At 36.3% G+C, this 21,977-nt stretch overlaps 1 protein-coding gene across 2 annotated transcripts in view; it reads left to right on the top strand.

The window, feature by feature from the left end:
• NEDD4 (neural precursor cell expressed, developmentally down-regulated 4, E3 ubiquitin protein ligase) overlaps positions 1–21,029 on the top strand; it is a 47,504-nt gene extending 26,475 nt beyond the window's left edge. For both annotated transcript variants that reach the window (XM_008947349.1, XM_008947348.1), the window contains 22 exons: positions 1,120–1,222; positions 2,116–2,285; positions 2,827–2,944; positions 3,069–3,236; positions 5,022–5,087; positions 5,734–5,853; positions 6,295–6,501; positions 7,489–7,566; positions 7,804–7,858; positions 7,949–8,007; positions 8,920–8,985; positions 11,255–11,484; positions 12,096–12,217; positions 12,316–12,386; positions 14,519–14,614; positions 15,642–15,715; positions 15,854–15,914; positions 16,487–16,546; positions 16,633–16,740; positions 17,334–17,430; positions 20,693–20,765; positions 20,843–21,029. In XM_008947349.1, the coding sequence (XP_008945597.1) occupies positions 1,120–1,222; positions 2,116–2,285; positions 2,827–2,944; positions 3,069–3,236; positions 5,022–5,087; positions 5,734–5,853; positions 6,295–6,501; positions 7,489–7,566; positions 7,804–7,858; positions 7,949–8,007; positions 8,920–8,985; positions 11,255–11,484; positions 12,096–12,217; positions 12,316–12,386; positions 14,519–14,614; positions 15,642–15,715; positions 15,854–15,914; positions 16,487–16,546; positions 16,633–16,740; positions 17,334–17,430; positions 20,693–20,765; positions 20,843–20,945 (2,305 nt within the window). In that variant the 3' untranslated portion in view covers positions 20,946–21,029. The remainder of the gene's footprint in view (positions 1–1,119; positions 1,223–2,115; positions 2,286–2,826; positions 2,945–3,068; positions 3,237–5,021; positions 5,088–5,733; positions 5,854–6,294; positions 6,502–7,488; positions 7,567–7,803; positions 7,859–7,948; positions 8,008–8,919; positions 8,986–11,254; positions 11,485–12,095; positions 12,218–12,315; positions 12,387–14,518; positions 14,615–15,641; positions 15,716–15,853; positions 15,915–16,486; positions 16,547–16,632; positions 16,741–17,333; positions 17,431–20,692; positions 20,766–20,842) is intronic.
• The last annotated feature ends 948 nt before the right edge of the window (positions 21,030–21,977 follow it).

The raw sequence follows: 21,977 nt of genomic DNA, 5'->3' as shown, positions 1-21,977 counted from the left end.
CCTGCCTTCCTGTCTCTTTTGTTTGCCTACTTCATATAAGCATTTTCATGTGAGTGTAATTATATATGTAACAAAACTTAAACTGAAAAGCTGTTTAAAAAAAATAGGAATTTTTTATTATAAGTAACTCTTTGGTACTGATATTGGTGTTGTTTCATGTGTTTTTAAGATGTAGATTTTTAACCTAAATCTGAGCAGTTTTTAGCAACATTTATTAGAAATAAAACGCTTGTCAACATTTTTCAGATAATAGTTTCCAGTTTTATAAATATTAGAACATGTAGGATCTATAGGTTTTTCTCAGCCATGTTGGTAGCAGAAGTATTCTTAAAAGTATTTTAGACTTATTGATCAGCCTTCTTTCTGATCTCCTATTTTTCTGAATTTAACATTTCCTATTCTATAAATGGTTGAAGAATTCTCTACACAAATTAACTCCAATTGTTGTTTGTTAGGCAAGGATGTTATCTCTTATTGTAGTGGGTTGTTTGTTTTAAAATTTATTTTAGTAAGATGATATGCAGGTATCCAGTTAACTCACTAGAGATATTTTTCAGGACTGTTTCTTTTCTTTATACTGATAGTCAAACAGATGAGATAATATGGTAAATTTCTTTATCAAGTGAAAATATTAAATGGAATAAATATGGGGAAATCCTGTTTTCAGGCTTCAAATGATATGTTAACCGAAATGTGGAAAGGTAGTATGTAAGTATATGAGCTTGCTCTAGCTTCAAGTTTTAGGAGAAGTAGTCATATAAGTTGAAATAATGTTAATTAGATTGCGTGCAGACAATCTATTGATTATAAATACATTAATTTGATTTTCATTATTCTTATTTTCTTTTACTTCATTGTTATGCCTTGGATACTAGGAAAGCTTTCAGAAAAGTGAACTGGAAAGAAAGGTTTCTTGTTGTGGTATATAACACCAAGCTGTATTCAGGAGTCTAAAACCTGAATATCATTCTAAAATTGTAATTAATTTAAGCTATAAAAAGCCAAGTTTGTGTAGAGAAACATAAGAATAATCCTCTCACTGTGTATTTTCAGGTATTTTATTTCCAAGTAACAATTTCACAAGTGCACAATAAGAATATTTTATTTTTCCTTCTGCAGCCATAAATCAAGAGTTAAAGGCCACCTTAGATTAAAAATGACTTACTTACCTAAAAGCAATGGTTCTGAAGAAGAAACCACAGAACAGGCTGAAGAATTAGAGGTGGGAAAAGATGCATCTATTGCTGAAAAATTTAGCAAATGTCTTTGGCTGTTAAGGGGTTTTTACAGTAAAAATGAATGCTAGGAGTCACTAAGCTATAAATCATGTTTTTGAAACAAACCAGTTAAAAGTAGTTCCTTTTATCTTATATAAAAATTTTATGTCTGCATAAAAAATCTGGAGCAGTTTTTCTAACTAAAGGAGTGTCTATATCAGTATATCTAAAGAAGACAACATACGTTAGGCTCTTGCTTTTTGTTCTGGTACCAATTTACCATGTTTGTGTAACGTGTCATGGTTTAGAACTAATGGAAGTACCATTGCTTAGTATTTTTACTGCTGTTTAATTGTCCGGCCTGAGCCAGCCAGACACTGCTATCCTGCTGGTTTTAGAACTTCAACTCTCTCTAATTTATAGGGATAATTTGATCTTAACTGCTTTGTGTTGTAAGCACATCCGCTTTAGATCAATGCGTTTCTTTTCAAGACTTTAATCAGTGTTACCACCTTTGCTGGAATTAGCATTCTTAATTACAAAATGGTATGCTCATCTGACTAGTACATGTGCAGCATATGATTGAAAACAAATTTATTTTCTCTTAAAAATCTGTTCTGTGAATGCTGTTTATTTTCCTGGAATAAACATCTTTTGATGCCAATATGTTTAAGGAACTTGAGTTAGGAATAATTTAAGGAACTTGAGTTCGAAATAAGATTTCTGCATGCACAACTTTGAAATTATAATTTCTTGAAGTAAGCCAGTAAGCTACCTCTGGATTTTATTGTGTATAATTTCTAGTGGAACTGCACCTTAAAAGGGGAGGTGTCTTAATAAATTGAGATACTTTTTCAACTTTGGGAATATTCAAGGTGGTTAATATTATATTTCTTAGCCTGGATGGATTATATTGGACCAACCAGATGCTGCTAGCCAGCCACAACACGAGCAGCAGGAATCTCCTCCACTGCCTTCAGGCTGGGAAGAAAGGCAGGACATTCTCGGCAGGACCTACTATGTCAATCACCAATTCAGAAGAACACAGTGGAAAAGACCAACTGCTCAGTAGGTCTTTTAGCCTGAAAATTCAAGTCTTATATTAACTAATGTAACTAGTTCCCTCTAATTATGATGAAAGCAAGGAGAATTAGAAAGTGAACAGCTTGAGAATTAGTAGAGAGCTTTCCACAGCATAACCTTCAAGTCCACCTGTAATGGTCCTTGGCTAGTGGTCATTTTAACTGCCCAGTACTCTTCCTGTTCTCTGGAAGTATGCATTCAAATAGAAACTGCTTGCAATTGTAAGAGGGTAACTATGGTAATTGGCAAGAAATTGTTTTCCAGCTCTAAGACTGGTTACTTCTTCCCAGAGGGAGTGCATTAAATTATTTACCTTGTTTTTTTTCAGGTTTGTCCCCATCCCTCTGCAGCATATGAATGACAGATTGGAATTACACTTCATGTTGACATGAATGCTTTTTGTTACATTAATTTGTTTCTTTTTCTTCTGCCAAAATGCCTGTAACATATGTTTTTGCTGTTAGCCTAGCTTATTGTTGCAAGATGTATGGCTACTGTATGCTGACACCCCCCTCCTCTACAACAGGGACAGCGTAGCTGTTGCAGATTCTGGTAGTGTGCAGCTGGAGGCCCAGCATGTGTTCACTCACCGGCGACAGATCTCAGAGGATACAGAAAATCTCGACAACAGAGATTCCCCTGAGGTAAAAACAACCTCTCAATGTTTCTGAGGTGCAAGGAACTTTCTTAATCTAGTCAAAAAGCTTGTCTTAACTATTTGTAACTTGGAACTGCTTTTTAAATGTTTTTTTCGTTTTCTCTTTCAAGAGCTGGGAAATTATAACGGAAGATGAAGCAACAATGTATAGCAATCAGAACCTTCAAATACCTCTCTCCCAGAGTAATTGTGATATCCAGACTCATCTTGCAGAAGAGTTGAATGCCAGACTTACTACCTCTGGAAGTTCAGCTGCTGGCCAGTCAGCAGCCTACGCTGTAAACTTTTTTTCTCTTTGTTCTAATACACAGAAATATCTGTAGTATTTTGCACAAAATGTTACTACTGATAGAATGAGATTGATAAATACTTCTTTTAACAATTAGATTTTTCATTTTATCTCCAATGCAGAGAATTTAACAGTAATATTTTAAATATAGAACCCCATATAAGACAACATTCTATTCTTCCTCAATTTGCTTATATGAATTCTTGCCCGAGACTGAAACAGATCATCATGAACTCTTCAGTCTGTAAATCTCCCTCTTATTGTAGTGTTGTACTGAGTGCTGCTGAAAACTACAGATGAAGAAAGCTGTCCATATCTGGAAAGCCTATTTCTAAGGGAGCTGTGCTACATCATTTACTTTTTCTACTAGCACAAGTTCTAAGATAATTCATGTTTTCATTGTGAATATTTGGGTAAGGTTTTGTGAGTGAGATGAGTAAACCTGGTGACTCCATAGCAGTGGAAAAGGGCCCTCGTTTGTACAGTTCCACAGCCCATGTGCCTGTTAGGAAAGTTGACTGACCTCTCAGTGAGTCTGTTCAGCTTGCTAACCCAGCAGAAAAGCATTCTCTTTACCTCTCAACTCTGTTTTTTATTTTGCAGCTTTAGCAAGCAGAAATAGCATGGTAGGTTGTTTGACAAATACTATGGCAGCAAAGGATAAGCGGCAGGAGTACATAGCCAGGAGTGAAATTACTTTTTTGGTGATGGCAAACAATTAAGCAAGCTCAGCTGTCTTGTGAAACATAAGCTCCACAAACAACCTTTTAACCTGATATGTGACTTGAGAAATACACACTGTCCATTGAGGAAAGCCTTTAGAGGTGACCCAGACCATTTAGTCTAAGATTTTGGTATTTAGATAAAATCATTAGCTTTTGTGATGCTAAAAATACCATTCCAAAGGTAAATTTGGAATTGGCTTTTTTCCTCATTTAGTACAAAGGCTTCGCTAGTGTTGCTGGGAACAGCGAAGTGAGAGTAATAAGACTTTACTTGACCTCAGAACACTATGGATAGCAAGAAAACTATTTCAGCTTGCGTGGGTGGCCTAAGGAAAGGAAGAAGCAGGTGTTCAAATTATTTACAAGAGCTAGCTAGAATGACAGTCTTACCTCACCTCCATCACCTCAAAAAAAAAAAAAATCATGCTTTTTCTTTGTAGTATTCTGAAAGGGAATGTAGATAAGGAAAATTTCCTCAAAGAATTGGGGAAGTTCTGGAGCAAGACGAAATATAGTTGCTTAATTGTAGCAGATATAAATATGGCTCCAGGCAGAAAGATGGGTGCTTATGCAAAGTCCAGGGATTGAATTACTGCTCTCAAACATGAGGGTCTGAGACATCCAATCTTGTCATTATTAAGTTAATCTACTCTCTGAAAACTTGTGTTAGCCATGATATATCACAGGCTTTAGTCTACTGATAACAGAGTGAGTTCTATACTGTAAATATATACAGTATATATTTAAATTAAATTGTAATGAAATTGGTTGCAATTAACTGTTTTATCTGCCAAAATGTTTATTGTTAGGGTTTTCAAAAGTTTAAAGAGCCTTTATATTATACACTTGAAGGTTATAATAGACACTGAACTTAATGCTTCTAGCAGTGTTAAAACAGGAACTTCAAAAATACTGAATAATTTCAAAACAAATAAGACACTTTGTTCAAGGTAAAAGCTGTAATAGTTTAGTGTGATAACTGTTTTTGAATGTTTGCTGCCATCCTTAAAGCAGCAATAATAAATGTCATTCCCCTTCACTGTTTCAAGAACCATTCCAGCAGAAGAGGTAGTCTGCAAACATACAGAGTTGAAGAGCAGCCTGCACATCCAGTGGTACGTCATTTTCCAGTTGAAGGATTTTCTTTATGTAAAACTTTTTTTTCTTAACTACGTATTATGTGCTGACATTTCAAAGGAGATTTGGCCTTCTGCTTCTGGCAGCTGGCCCGACAAAATTGCAGGTCTGAGTCTACCAAGACTGGACTTCAGTTGCAAAGCTTTTATGCTCCAACTTTGTGGTTGTGGTTTAACATTAGCTTAATGCATGGACAGAGCCTGCAGAGGGAAGTATTCTTCCCGTGCAGATAGGAGTTTTGGTTTTCCAATTGTTTGCTTTATAATGTATGGATGGTGGTAAAGTCTTTAATTACGTTTTCATGGTGACACTGCAAAATGAGCGCATGGCCAGAGGTGCTAGGCTGCCTCATCCATGCTTAAACCAGTATATAACTGAATTCTTTTCAGATGAGGAGGAGCTTGAACATATATTTTTTTAAAAAAAAAAAATATTAAAAAAATTCTGTTACTTTGTACTATTCAGCCAGGAGGGTAAATACTGCTGTTCTATTTCATCCTTTGCAAAAAAACATGAACATTCTGGATTATATTTTTGTTGTTTTAATTTGGCAGAGGAAAGCCTTTTCACAATCAGTTTCATGGTTTTCCTAACTGTTTTTCTTCCGTTACCACTAATATTTAGTTACTGCCTACTTCATCTGGATTACCCCCAGGCTGGGAAGAACGACAAGATGAAAAAGGGAGGTCATATTATATAGATCACAATTCTAGAACCACTACTTGGATAAAGCCAGTTGTACAGGTACTGTCTGTCTTCCAATTAGTGTTTTTGTTCATTTAACTTTTTAAATGTCTTGCATAATAAGTTAAGCTTAGAGAGCTCTTTGAAACAGAACATGCAAAAAGCATAAACTGGTAAAGCTCTATGTAAAATATCTGAGAGAATGCAGTGAGAGTTAGAAGCAGTAATATTTATGGCACATAAATACACTACTATTAAAGTACCAAGGAAGCCTTCTAGAGAATGATAGCTGATTGAGAAACCTGAAAGACTTTTTAACCTTGCTAGCATAATTGGTGATTGTTAGTGCTATTGATATTAGACTAAACAAATCTATATACAGTCTGGCACTTGCTTTATGCAACTGCTTTCAGGAGTCAAAAATATAGGTCAATAGAAAAAATATATAATACATGCTCTATGGGGCTTTGATTCTTTTTTCTTTTTGGTCATTTACCATAGATGGCTATGGAGACAGGTCAATTGTCAACTGCACAAAGTGTTTCTACAGGGAGACAACCACAAGCACCATCAAGTGATTCACCACAACAGTCTTCTCAGCAGCAGCCTGAAATGGAGCAAGGATTTCTCCCTAAAGGCTGGGAAGTCCGGCATGCACCCAATGGGAGACCATTTTTTATTGACCACAATACCAAAACTACAACATGGGTAATGGAAAGCTGCTCTCACGGACTGAAATTCTAGTTCCCCTCAAGTCAAAACTTTGCTGCTTTCAGCAAGCTTCTGTAGATTTTAGTACCAAGACAGCTGTGTCACATCTGTTAAGGAACATCTGTAATAAAAATGCAAAATAATTTAAAATTTACCACGAATAGAGCGTTGCATTTTACAAATTGTACTGGGACTTGAACGCTTAGCTTGGAAAGAGGAAAATACCGATGGATATAGGAATCTGTTTTGCAGGTGTAAAGCATTTCCTAAATGACACTTCTGTCCTAACTATAAAGCTTTTATGCAATATCTTATATACACTGTTAAGAGAAATCAGTTTCGTAAACTTACCTTCAGTAGAAAATCCATTACCTGGAATTTATCACATGTTACAGTGCAAATGTCTTTGACGAAAGCAGACCAGGTGCAGCTACAGTATGGATGGGGAGTTAAACAGCTACAGTTCAACAGAGTGACACTGCACACCACTAGGAAGTGCCAATAGCTGGACTTAAGCATTTAGAGTGGGTCACTATTACTGTCAGGTGAAAGAGAAACAGAAATTCGTTGAATTAATACAAAATGAGTATGTAGTCTCTTCAGGTTTGTGATAGGATCTCATTTAACATAAACACCTTCCCTTTACCTCCCCAAAACCTCTGAACCCATCAAGCAAACCCAAAAAGCACAAGGTGTGCCGGAAATCGTGTGGAAAGATTAATTCAATTCATTACAGTAAAACTGAGTTGGATGGGATTTTTTTAATATTTGTGTGAGTGTGTATATAAAGATATCTGGTAATATAAATTAAAAAAAAATTGAGGTCATTAGATGACTGTCAACTACTGGAGGACTGAGAATCCCCAAGGAGCTACCTGTTTGAAGAATATGCAACAATTATTTACACAATCATTAATAAACAGGAAAAAATTAAAAGCAAAACAATAAAAGAATTTTAACTTGCTGCTTTTTTTGTTTTCAAAGGAAGATCCAAGACTAAAAATTCCTGCTCATCCGAGGAGAAAAACTTCCCTAGATCCAGTAGACCTGGGCCCGTTGCCAGTAAGCAAAGCATTTTATGCTTTTTTTGCAGGTAGAGCAATCTAAGTACTTAAATTAGCACTGTTGAAATTTGCACATGGGAAAGTGCAGCCTGTTCTTTTTCCATACAAAAAATACTCTGGTTTTGAATCCTAGAGCTGAGAGTACATGGAGAGGGGGAATGCCTCCGTTTGCAGATCTTGTTGAGTTCTGTACAAACTGTGGTCTGAAATTTATCATAGTGTCTCCTTCTTTCAGCCAGGGTGGGAAGAGAGAACTCACACAGATGGAAGAATATTCTACATAAACCACAGTGTGTACAATGTAGTATTCTCCCTCCGCTCATAACTATATTTCTGAATGCTCTCTGAATTAGTGGAACTAATAAAAAAATGTCTTGCAGATACAAAGAAAACACAATGGGAGGATCCTCGACTGCAGAATGTGGCAATAACTGGACCAGTAAGCTTTCTTTATGTAGCTTTACATATCTTTTCAAGAATATTGTTAATAGAATCCAAATAAACTCTTGTCATTTATGAGGTACTCTGTCTAGGAGATGAAATTTACAGGGTGTTTCAACAATGCATTTTTATTTCTTTTTAAAGACTGTTTAGAAAGCTTTCTGTGGAAATGGTCTTTAAATTCCAGAAAGAAAAATCAGTCCCCAGAATAGTAAGAGTTTCCTTATAGACTGTGGCGGGGGGAAGTTTGAAGTAGGTAAGCAACTTTTTTTTTTTTTAATCCAGTGTCCAAAATAAAACTAGATTTATTTGTGAAGTAAACTTGAAAATAAACAAAAAAAGACTTTAAGAGGAATTACATTGATTTCCAACTGAAAAATAATTATCTAGCCTTGATATTTAATCTGAAGTGCAAAATTACCAGGGCTAATTGCAAAGACGGCACACATTATAATTATAGATGGGTTTTAGTGTTCAACTGATATCTGTATTTATTAATAGCACACATATGTAAACAACCTTCTCTGTCCATGGAAAGTAGAAGTGTTTGTAGCCAGATCTCTCATGATACAGCAAGGGGAGGCTATGTGTTACATAAGTCACCAAAGGCATTTTGGTCACTTTGATCTGGGCCAGTCAGTGATCTTAGCTGGTCATAGCAGCTGGTGGTAAAGCACAGGATAAAGTCTATGGAACTGATCAGAACAAATGATATGAACAAGGAAATACTTCTCGTTCCAGATGTTTTGAACTGTCCGCATATTTGTAAAATGACAGTCTCCACTGATACTTAATAAAATATGTATTCCTGTTTCTTGAGAGATTAAATGCATTGTGTGTTTCACAAATATAGACTAGTTTGTTATATTTGTTAGAGTATCTCAAACACTTTTTTTTTTTTTACCTAAAGGCTGTGCCTTACTCCAGGGACTATAAGCGGAAATACGAGTTCTTCAGAAAGAAATTGAAGAAACAGGTTAGTAATCAGTGGGAATCCAACAGAAAGTTGAGAAACTTATGCCCCTAAACAGAGGAAAGCTTAGGTTACAGTGAAAGGAATTTAAACTTTTAAACCTGCTTAGGGAAGGTAGCTTTACTGTCTGATCACAAATAGTTTAGTGAGGCAGTAGCTTGATAACAATTAGCATTTAATCTAACAGTAGGTTTTGTGACTTTGTGCAGTGGTGAGACTGACAAGCAATCTGTCTGAAAAAGTAGAATTTCTAAAAGGTTAAAACAGTTGTGAACCTGGAAGTAGGCTGGCAACAAAAGTTTGGAAATCACTGATCTAGCATATATAATAGTTTTTGAAACTCAGAATGTGGAAATAGAAGTTCTTTGAATAGATTTTAGATTGTCCAGATAGAAATCTATATTGTCACATTGATCAGGCTAGATGACTGTTGAATTGTCGCAGCCTTAAAATCTTAAATTTATGAATCCCGTTTGCAAGTTCTAGTTTGAAGTGGCAGTGCAAGGTATATTTATAATGCACAGCATAGAAGATTGTAAATAGCATCTGGATATCCAGATAACAATGAGTCTGCAGAACTGCACATTTGGTATCCTTGGGAGATATTTTATATATGTGATAATAGCCTTTGGTTTAGACCCGTACTTCACCTTTTACCTACCAAGTCTGTCTCTAGCATTTTGGAAACCTATTCATTTTGAGCTGACATGTGATTCGCACACAGTTATATATGCACCTCATTTTTTGTATACCTAGTCAAACAAGCTCGACATTGTTCATATGTCATTATCCTAATCTGAGAAGTGATAGACAGCTCAGCCACAGAATATAATCATAGTTATTTAAGAATTAAGTAAGCATGTAGATTTTAAAGCATGTTACTGTTGCCTTTTAAGCATTCACAAATATCTAGATGACAATTAGTGTGATAAATTGATTTATACTAGAGATGTAATTATTGAATGCTGTTTTAGTCAACTGTGTTTGGGTTTAGTAATTTATTACTGCTTGAACTTTTTTCTGAAAAGTTGATTTGCAACTAAAACCAGGAATATATTGTTTGTTTTTTTAGTATAGGGATATTTACTGCTTTCTGAAGTGGTGAAGAAGACCACCACTATAGTGGTGGACCACCACTATATTTCATCCACCATGTAAACTAGAGATATAATATTGTACAGTATTTTGCAACTTGAAAAATGACAAATATGCTTCCCCAAGTAATTTTGTTTGTAGTTTGGATCAAGCTGGTTTGGCATATAAATAGGCATTATGTTTAAATGCAGCTTTCAAGTTTTTCTTATTTTGTTTTTTTTTCAGTAGATTACTTAGAGAGTCTATTATAAGAAAGTAAAATGGAAGCCTGTCTGAACCTGTACTCTTCAGAGGGATTTATTAAATATTTCTGCATTCAAAAATTTTTTTTTTTCTACTCAGTGTGACTAGTTCTTTTGAAATTTGAAAGATACTCTATCATTGCATCACCCTAATCTAGTCATAGAGCAACATGAGTTGAAATTTCCTGTTCCCACTTGCACTGAATTTCTCAATTTTGCCTGAAGTAGTTGTTGAAATAAACTGGCTGAAAACAAATTAAATCAAGAAAATACTCTGTTCTCCAATAGTGATTTAATGATTTAGCAAAGTTTTACTCCTGGTTTAAGGCCTTACTCCGAAAGCCCAGCAGCAAATATGAGCTCCTTAGATATTGTTATTTACATTTTTTTTGCCTATGATAGTAAATATAAACCTTGTGATTTGTTCCTGTAACTTCAAATTTTAAGTGGACCGATTTTTATTTTAATATTTTAAGAATACTTACTTGTTATGTTTGTTTTCAGTAAGAGAATGGGATACTTAGCCTTATAGTTAGAATATTGAACCAGAAGGTGAAATAAATCAGCAAAACTGTTCCAAAATGATTTTATTTATGAATTCTGAGCGCTTTTTTAAATCAAGCTTATAATATGTTGAATTTTCAGTGTTAAGAAAGATTCCATGCCTTGTGGCATGCAGAACTGATTGTATGCTGTTACTAAGAACATATTTTAGTATGAAATAGAAGTTATTATATGAAACTCTCTATGCCAGTTGAGTTCTCTGTAAATAGAGCCTCTTGCCAATCATGTTGTGTTATGTTTCCAAATTACTATCCAAAAGGATTTGTGTGCCATTCTTGCCTGTTTACAGAATTTGTGTACTCTGCAAGACTAAAAGATGTTGGGTTTTGTTGTATTCCATGTTTTCATACTTTTTTTTTTTTCCTCTTTAGGGTGATATTCCAAATAGATTTGAAATGAAAATTCATCGCACAACAGTCCTTGAAGATTCTTATAGAAGAATCATAGCTGTAAAGAGAGCAGATTTCCTTAAAGCAAGACTTTGGATTGAATTTGATGGTGAAAAAGGTTTAGACTATGGAGGAGTGGCCAGGGAATGGTTCTTCCTTCTCTCTAAAGAAATGTTTAATCCTTATTATGGATTGTTCGAATATTCAGCTACGTAAGTAATACAGTTCTAGAAGACATGAATGCTAGTTAGGGAAAGCAGATCAATTGTATTTTCTTACCTACTTTAAGAATGGAATTATTTCTCCCCCCACCCTCTCAACTTGTATAGGAGGGTTTGGTTGTTAACTGCCATGTTCTGCACCTAGTTCAGAAGAATAATGTGGAAACAGTACCTGTAGGTTTTTTTTTTTTTCAGAAGTCTAACATAAGCTCTTTCATCTTTGCATAGACAAGTATACTCTTATAACATCTACTATTGATAGAAGAGGCAGTATATAACAAAGCAGACAATGTTATTTGGACTACTTTATAATTAGTAAGAGTTAAACTCTTTGGTATATCTCGAATTTGAGATGGTAGTTTGTGGTGTTTCAGAGCTGTTATTTCGGCTACGCTAATGAAATCTTCTACTGGTTATTGTTTAATATTAGGTAAGGGATTTATTAATCCAAATATTATTAGTTTCAACTTCATGAAAAGTAATACAGGATTTAACCAGTGATGTTTTTCAGGTCTTCAAATGTGGGACTGTTCCAACAGTACAACATTTTGGTTTTTTTTTTTTTTTTTTTTTCTTTTCCCTTCTCCCTCCCTCAACTTCAGAGATAACTATACTCTGCAGATCAATCCAAACTCTGGACTTTGCAATGAAGATCATCTCTCTTACTTCAAGTTTATAGGTCGTGTAGCTGGAATGGCTGTTTACCATGGCAAACTTTTGGATGGTTAGTATTTATTTTATGTAATAGGATATTTAGATAATATTGTGCATATTTTGGATTCTAAGCTAAATGCTGTTAAATTTATTTGTTCTTCTTTAAAGCCTTTTTTATTCGTCCGTTTTACAAGATGATGCTCCAAAAACCAATAACGCTTCATGATATGGAGTCTGTGGTATGTAATTTGCTTTTTCATACATGTTAGGAATTACATGTTCACAGTAATTTGTATATATCTGTATCTTCAATGACATTGTGAAGGTTTGAAAGTGCATTATTCAAAAAAACTTTAGACTACGTATTCTATAGGGTTTAATTTTAGACTACATCTTCATGTTGTGGCTTAACCACAGACAGCAACTAAGCACCACACAGCTGCTCGCTCCTGCTCCCTCAGTGGGATGAGGGTGAGAAGTGTAAAAGTGAGAAAACTCCTTATGGGTTGAGATAACGACAGTTTGCAAAGTAAAGCAAAAGCCCCAGGCGCAAGCAAAGCAAACCCAGGAGCTGGTTCAGCGCTTCCCCTCGGCAGGCAGGTGCTCAGCCGTGCCCGGGACAGCCGGGCTCCAACACACATGTGGGTTCCTTGGGAAGGAAGACAAATGCCATCGCTCCCAGCATCTCCCCCTTCCTTCATCTCCCCGCCCCCCCCTTTATGTGTGGAGCCTGACATCCCAGGGACTGGAATATCCCTGTGGCCAGTTGGGGTCAGCTGCCCTGGCTGTGTCCCCTCACAGCTTCTTCTGCACCCCCAGCCTACTCAGTGGTGGGGTGGAGTGAGAAGCAGGAAAGACCTTGCCTCTGTGTAAGCAGCGCTCAGCAATAACAAAACCATCCCTGTGTTATCAACACTGTTTCCAGCACAAAGCCAAAACACAGCCCCATACCAGCTATTATAATGAAAATTAACTCTACCCCAGCCAAAAGCAGCTGAGTCTGGGAGTTTTTTTCCAAAACTTCAGAGAAGACCTAGTGACTAAAGTCTGTTAAGCTATATTGAGAACTTGACTCTAAACTTTATATTTTCTTAAAGTATTTTAAAATAAGGTTCCTAAAATTAAATATAAACATAATTTGGATCCCTGTTTCAACTGTTTTTAAAATTAGTTTCTTTTGATTATTAAAAAAACCATATTATCTCAGAGACTGAAAATGTTGAGGGATAGTGCGACATTTTCAGAGGAAGACAGTCTTCTATTTTATTTCCCTGAGAATGATTATCTAGAATAGTCATGGGCAGAGTTATTTTTATTTGGTCTCTTTGATCTATCAGTGGTTTTGCTGTCCTATAAGAATAGAGAATATTGTTTCTATCTAAGTAATAGATTTATAGATGTGTCCTGATTTTTTTTTTTTTTTTCAGTGTTACAGAAACAAACATGTTTGTGTTGGAAGGGACCTTAAAGGTCATCTAGTTCCAATGACCCTGCCATTGGCAGGGACACCTCCCTCTAGACCAGGTTGCTCAAAGCACCATCCAGCCTGATGTTGAACACTTCCAGGGATGGGGCATCCAAAGCTTCTCTAGGAAACTTATTTTAGTGCCTCACCACCCTTACAGTAAATAATTTCTTTGTTACATCTATCTACATGAACTCTTTTTCAGGTTAAAGCCATTGCCCTTTGTCCTATCACTACATGCCCTTGTGAAAAATTACACTCCACCTTTCTTGTAGGCCCCCTCTAGCTACTGGAATGCTGCTGTAAGGTCTCCCTGGAGCCTTCTGTTCTTCAGGCTGAACAACCCCAACTCTCTCAGCCTGTCTTCATAGTAGAGGTGCTACAGGCCTCTGATCATCTTTGTGGCCTTCACTGGATTCATTTGAGTAGGACCATATCTACCTTATGCTGGTGACTCCAGCACTGAACACAAGGTCTCATGAGAGTGGAGTAGGAGTTAGAGTTATCTCCCTCCCTCCACCTGCTGGTCACACTTGTCTTGATGCAGTCCAGGGTACGGTTGACTTTATCGTAATTTTCATTTCCTAAGACTCTTTGTAGTAATACCTAACAATAAAGGCAAGATAAATATAGGATGAGAGGAAAAAAAGAGTCCAAAATACGTTACTTTGGATAATGCTGTGACCTATTATCTTCATTTTGATGCATGTGACATTTTTGGTGTTGGCATTGCTGAGTCTTCAGGTTTCAAACATCTTTAAAGGTAGTTTTATACAATTGTGGAGTCTCTGTATCCAGTACAGGATTATTCCAGGTAACAGCATTCACTAGGCTGTAATGGAGCCTCTTGTGGCTTAAAAGGTGGCTACTCTATTTTGTATTTACTATTTTGAAATTCTCTCTTAGGATAGTGAATATTACAATTCTTTGAGATGGATTCTTGAAAATGATCCAACAGAACTGGACCTCAGATTTATAGTTGATGAAGAACTTTTTGGTCAGGTTAGTACGCTTATGTTAAGTAGAATGGACAAAACATGAAAGAAAACATTTGACCTGTGAAATTAGCTGATTTTATCTTTATGATATTAGAAAAACCCCTTCAGACATTCATGGTGGTTTGTTCACTCAGCTTGCTTTTAGCTGCCATATGCTCATGCAGTGCTCTGTTAGCCTGGCTGTGATATGATAAAGGACTTGGAAATAAGCAGAGCTTTAACTTGTGGTTTTTTTCCTTGTATTGAAATGTAGCTTTTGCTGTGAATGCGGATGAGACTAAGACATCCACAGTCCCATTACTTAATCTGGAGTAGAGGTTGGTTTTGTGTGATTGGCTGGAGGTCATGAGCTTTTTTGGAAGTGGTTGTACTCATAAATTTCACTGGCAGATAATAGGGTTTATTATCCAAGATGCACTTAAACTATGGAATAAGCAAGTTTATTGTATAGAAAGCTATTCAAGGTAAGTGTCCTGGTTCAGCTAGGTTATGTAGAAGTACTCCAGGTCTTGAGTAAAAATTCCAAATTACAGGTGCCAATTAGATCCAAGTAGGGTAGTAGCCTTTGTGGGCTTGTGTAACTAAAATGATCCTAAGTAGGAGCATGAAAATGTTCATCTGTAATGAGCTGAAAATCAGGTAGATATTAGTCTGAGGTTCTAGTAGTATAAATCATTGTGAGAGGTATGCATATTGATTCACTTATTTACTGGGACCATTGCTGAAATTCCTCTGTTTTTCATTGTGGAGTTAGTGAAGTCTGTATTACTAAGAATTTATATGCAAGCTTAGGTGATCTCTTGTAGCAGATCACGAAAAATGGAGGTTGCCCCATTGCAGTCTAGCATCCCTGAATAATACATGTTTTTTGAAACAGTCCACCAAATGTATTTATTCAGTTGACCTGTGAAACTGGTTCTATTTCTCATAGTTCTCATTCTGCAGTCTTCAAGAGTTAACTGATTTACTTAACATAGGAATTCCATTAAATACTTGTCTCATTTAAGACTTACTCTATGCATTGCATTTAGACCCATCAACATGAACTGAAGAGTGGTGGATCAGAAATAGTTGTCACAAACAAGAACAAGAGAGACTACATTCAGTAAGTGGTGGCCACTATGTGCAATGTATCTCACTGGATTGCCTCCCTAGTAAGAGGGGCTGTGTAGTTGTATTAACAAAAGTTGTTGCTTTATATATAAATTGCTTTTATTCTAAGTGCTTGTTTCATTTCTTTTAGTCTTGTAATTCAGTGGAGATTTGTGAGCAGAGTACAGAAACAAATGGCAGCCTTTAAAGAGGTATAGTTTTAATTACAAAATAAATTCCTCTAAGAATTTGTTGCATTTAATCTGAAGATGGGCTTTTTTGGACTTCCTGAAGGCTCACACATAATGTTGTTACATGTATAAAAAAAACATTGTCATCCTGTTTGTAGAGTCAGCTTTAAATTATTTCAGAGTTAAATCTTTCCTGTGTTTTTACTGAGGTGTTCAATTCATATTAAAAAACTTGCTTGTTTCTCACTCCTGGCTGACAGCTTTACTTGTAGTGCAAACTATTTAATGAACTTTGCAGAAATGTAAATTAAGTCAAACTAACGGAATTAAATTAAACTAGCTGATTTATCCTTATTTGTATATGTGATATTCAGACTTGTGCAACACTGAATGGTGAATATACAAGGAAGATGTGAGATGAGTTAGAATTAAGTCCTACAACCAAACTGGGGACTGCTGGTGTTCAAACATCTGTATTTGATGTGTTGCTTTATCTCTGTTCACTAAAGCATCTAAGTACTATGCTCTGTGGAAAAAAAAAAAATCCTCAAGTAATGTTGACTTGATGTTAAAAAAATTCCTTATCTTTTTAGGGCTTTTTTGAACTAATACCACAGGATCTGATTAAAATTTTTGATGAAAATGAGCTGGAGGTAAGTGTATAGTGGAAAAGAAAGCAAATTATGTTGAAACTTAATGTTGCAGGCATAAACTTTGGCTTTTGTTTTTATCTGTACAGTTATTAATGTGTGGACTCGGAGATGTGGATGTGGCTGATTGGAAACTACATACAAAGTACAAAAATGGCTACAACATAAATCATCAAGTAATACAGTGGTTCTGGAAGGTATCATGAAGTGCTAATTTTATTTTTTTTTACTTAAAACCTGTTCAAAACTTTCTGCCTTTCATGCTAGTTTGTGTGATTCATCAATAAGTATGTAAATATTTGACCATTAAAACTCCTGAGAAAGATAGTAAGAAAACTAGATGAGATGCATGGTAAGAATGTAAATAAAACAGATACTTTTTTTCCAAAAAATTCATGTCTGACTGGGGTTAAAAATATTTCTGTGTAGGCTCTTCTGGCATGATTACACTAAAGAGGTGTTAAACTCTTCGATTTAATAAATTACAGGAATTTTCCTGCTAGTTCATAACATCAGGAAACTTCAAAGAAAGTAGGGGACAAATCTTGAAGCAAAGTACTTTAACAGCCTGTTGAGCCTGTAACCATATTCTTGTTACAGTGGCATTAAAGAATTGTTGACTGCATAGTTTTTTAACAATAGGCAGTGAAGTAAGTAGATTTTGTCACTGATAAAAATGCATATATATCAAGGATAATGATTTAGAGACAGAAGCTATGTTGCATAAATCTGCTAGCTTGAAACCTTAATTTAAAGACCAATCTGGAGTTGTAATCATTATTGCACACAGGCAGTCTTGATGATGGACTCTGAAAAGAGAATAAGACTACTTCAATTTGTTACTGGCACATCACGCGTTCCTATGAATGGGTTTGCTGAGCTGTATGGTGAGTACTTCTGATTATATTCCCAATTCAGTAACTGAGAACATGATGCCAACTTTGTTCTGATACTTGACTTCAAACATAGGCACGTTATTTTTCAAATTTTGCTTTAAAAATTAGTATATATTGGCAGTTACGAGAAGGAAAGTTAGAGTCCCTTAGATCACGTTTCCCATGTTCTATAAATACTTGATTTTAACTCTGGTTTTGGAAGTTTTGAAATGTATAGGACTTCTCAAATGAATGTAGATTTTTAAAGTTCTAAAGAGCTGAAAAGAATCTCTGTTTAACATGTGATTGAACTTGAGAAGAAAATTCTCAGTTCTGGTTACACAGACAAGCTGGTATCAGCAGTTAACTTCAGATTCTCCTAAGCTCCCCAACTGTTTTTATCTGCTCACAAGCCACAGTTGTAGAGATACAACTGTTTGTAAGGGTGTAATCTGAAGAGGAGCACCAAAATAACACAAGTTAAACCTAATGCCAAAAGGTAAGTAGTGAACCTATGGTACAGAGACTGAAGCAATCAGATGTGAGGGGGAGCAGAATTCAGTACCAAAGCCAGAAAAGCCACTGTTGAAAGACTGTGGGGAACCGGACAGACCAGCCCACAAAGGGTGGGGAAGTTTTCGGCTGCCAGCGGCTATTGTGTTTTCTGCTACACTACTTTATTAAGCCTAAAAGTGCTTGAGATCCTGTGCAAATGACTGATTAGCCTAGCTTGCATATTTGAATAAACATTTCATTCTTTGTAAACAGTAATTTGTTTATAGGACACTAGAATTGTGAACAAATACATCAACTAATGTGGCCCATTTCTCCGTCTCATTTCCTTCATAAGTACTCGGTTTGTTTTTCTGTTCCATCAGTGACTGAGTTGAGTTCCAATAGGAAGGGCAGTGCCCTCAGTGGACTTGAGCCATGTGGCTGTGGTTGCATGTGAACCTCAGTACTGTTGGAGTTACAGCACATGCTCATCACAGTGGAACCTGATCAGAATTCTGTTGCCTCCAGATTCTTGTTTATTTGTCTAAAACCACTGGTAGAGGTAGAACTAAGGAATGAAATAGGGAAAGAAACTGTTGAAGCTCTTGGCTCCCTTCTGCCTAGGGATTAGAATATCCTTGGGCAGTCTTCTGATCAAGTCCCAGTTTTTGTAGTTCTGTTCACTCGTTAATGAAAAATTCAATTAGCTGTTTCTTGCACAGAGCTTTGTTTCTTTCTTACAGTTATTTGTGCTTTACTGTGGCCAGCTTGCCATCCTCACTAAACCGCAGTAACAATCACAGTCACATTTCCAGTACCTGCTTGTATTTGAAGAACTGTAGGTGGTTCTTCTCTGCTTATGTTGGTACGTGGCTTTTGGCTGCTGCTGCTGGGCAGCCCCTGTGGCCGTTCCTGTCCCACCTCCGGGCTGCAGTCCTGGAGCTGGCTTTCTGGAGGGAGATCTCCCTCTCGTGGCCCAGAAAGGCATTTCTGCTCACAAAAACGGTGCTTGGTGTGTCTGCGGGCAAATCTAGCCAACTTTGAGAGCTGGGACACTGAACAGACATGGCTTCCTGGTTTTTCTTGTCTTCCCCCAACCCTGCTTGGGCAGCCTCCAGTGAATTAGGTTAGTTAAAAGAAAGACTTGTGCTTGCTTAGCTATTAAAAGAGAATTTGATCTTGTTGCATGGTAGAATGCACCATCAGTTGCAGAGCTGCTTCTCTGCTCTTCATCCCCATTCCAGGCATCCTTACTATAATTACCTTCTCTAACCAGACTTTTGCATTGAAGAAATATACAACTTAAAGAAGAAAGTATAAGAAGAGGAGTTGGAAGCCTTCCCACAACTACTGACATACCTGTCTCACTGATAATAGTTTAGGGTGAAGTGCTTAGCATTTGCTCTCATCTGTCTAGTTCATTCACTAGACTTGTGTGAATGTATGAAGTGTAGTTTCTATGTGTTCACTGGAATTTCCTACCTTTTTGTGTTAGGAGTTGAAAAAGGGTTTTCTTCTCCCCTTGTTTTATTTTCATAATTAGGATGAGTTATCTTAGGGTTTTTTTTCTCCTGTAAGTTGGCTAACATCTTCCAGATCCACTTCCACAATGTGCCTTATTACATGTTATCATAATGTCATTTCATTTTATTATGAATATGTATACTTCTTCTTTTCATGTCTCTGTAAACCCACAAATGAAATCTTTCTGAATTAACTCTCTTGTGTAGTCTAAAACCTTCAAAAAAACCCAAAAAAAACCCCAAACAAAAAAAACCCAACCCAAACAAAACTCAACATGTGTTTTGGAGGAATCATGACAAAAAGGGAAGATGTTTGCCTGTATTATAAAACTAAATTCCTTTCATAGGTCTAAATGTACTCTGCACAGCCCTTACACCTGTGCTGTATTCCATTTATCAAGCTCTTCTCATTACTGCCTGTCTTTAATCTGAAACATGGAAGATGTGAAACATTTCAGAAGCAGAAGGCTACTCATACTTGGGTAGCCATTTGCCTTGGAGTACAATTCTCTGTGTTGATGATCACCTTGTAGACTAGTCGGGGGCCACCCACCATCAGAGATCATCTCCTGTTCTCTCACAAGATAGTGTTTTTTTTTTTTTAAGGGTGTGGGTTTTTTTAAACTACACAGTCTTCTCCAGACATATGCAAACACTTTCAACAGCTTAAGGAAACGGTTACAAAATGCCCCTTGCATCCACTTGGCAAGAGTAGGGAGGTCCAAGAAGCTTTCAGGTATGAGATGCTGTAAGACAGTTGCTGAAGGCACAGGTGTGGCTGGGGCTGCACCTGCTAGCCAAGAGTTGCTCGGGTGTGTACGTACCTCCCAGGAGTACGTATGGTCATCGTGTTTCAAACAAAGCTCTCAGGTACTCTGTTCTGTCATTGCATAGGTAAAGGTGGACGTTATATAACTTGCTACATTGTGACAAACATAAATTTTGCATGTAAAAATTTAGACAGTATAAAACTGTCTTCTGGATAAAATTTTCAATACCAACGACTTCATATGCGTTTTTGGTCTTAAACTTCTGAGTTTAAGATGTAAGTCTCTTAAAATTAAGAGAGCAACAAACAAAAACATAGGTAAATTTGGATTATTGACCATTAATGAGTATAGACTGTATTTGAATCATACAGATAGCTCCCACTAGTGTCAGAATTGGATTACAAAAACCCGAGTATTTCATAACTTGAATTTCTAATTATAACAGAATCTTAGTATAGGTGAAAATTGATATATTCTTTTCTGCAGGTTCAAATGGACCACAGCTGTTCACAGTTGAACAGTGGGGTACCCCTGAAAAACTGCCAAGAGCTCATACCTGGTGAGTATTTAATTTAGGTATGTTATGACCTTTTGTAATAGTGATAAAACACTTAAGAGTTTTCATCTGTTTTTCAGCTTTAATCGCTTGGATTTGCCTCCGTATGACTCGTTTGAAGATCTATGGGATAAACTTCTTCTAGCAATTGAAAATACTCAGGGTTTTGATGGGGTTGATTAAGACACAGACATAAATCGTATCGGTCCAGTGCTGCAATTTCACCTTAAGGGTTTACAAACAGATTTGAATTTTCCAGGGACTACCATTATATTTAGTCACATGACTATTGAACCTTCATAGTATCACGTGTAAAATAAGTAAGTATTTAAAATCAACTAACTTTTGAAAATGTATTTTGCCATTTCCACAGTTTTGTGTACTTCGCTATTAACTACGGTATACGCATTGGAAGGGCCAGTGCCAAGTAAGTCAAAAACTAAAATGTATTTAAGCAGTTGCCTCTCTTGCAGTATTTGGCAGTCTGTTCTGTAGTAAACTACTGAAGTGAAACTGTGAATTTGAATTACTGCTTTAAGAGGAACAACTGAAATTGTTAAACTGTTTTTAAAAACAGTCAAACCCAACAAACGTCATGTCATGCAATATCATATCTGTGCTGCTTCAGGCTGTTTGCTACAGATCTGTCCAAAGCACCTTATAATTCAACATACTTGCTAGAACATTGGAAAGCATTTGTTTGCATTATCAGCCATCAGTTTGCAGAACATTGACTTGCTGACACATTTTATTGTTAGGTTTGTGTTTCTAACTTGCTTTTGTTGAAACAGTGTAACAAACCCAGGATTTTTATATAAAACAAAAGCAGCATAATTCTGAATTGTAATGAGAAATTATATCCATTTCTTCATCTGAATCTGTATACCGTCATTGGTTTACTGAGTGTTCATTGCCTTTTTTGATAAATTTGTAGATCGATGATGGATAGTATTTTTAATTCAGCATTTTGCAACAAATTAATCTTCAAGTGAAGTTTGTATGGATATGACTCAGTATTAGTTACTGGTAGTTAGAGGCCTTTATTATCCATTCTTGCAGTATTGCACTACATAACAATAAAGAACATGTTTACAGGGTTTTCTGGGCCAAATTCAGTGGTCTGATATGTGCAAACGTCTCTGAACTACGTGGTGGTTATGCACATGTAACCAGATGCAGAATTTGGTTCTGTAATATGTTTACAGGTTATGCTAG

The sequence above is a fragment of the Merops nubicus genome, unplaced genomic scaffold (assembly GCF_000691845.1).
Source record: "Merops nubicus isolate BGI_N331 unplaced genomic scaffold, ASM69184v1 scaffold22499, whole genome shotgun sequence".
Lineage (NCBI taxonomy): Eukaryota > Metazoa > Chordata > Aves > Coraciiformes > Meropidae > Merops > Merops nubicus.
The sequence above is the reverse complement of the archived record's forward strand: the minus strand, read 5'-3'. Positions and strand labels throughout refer to the sequence as shown.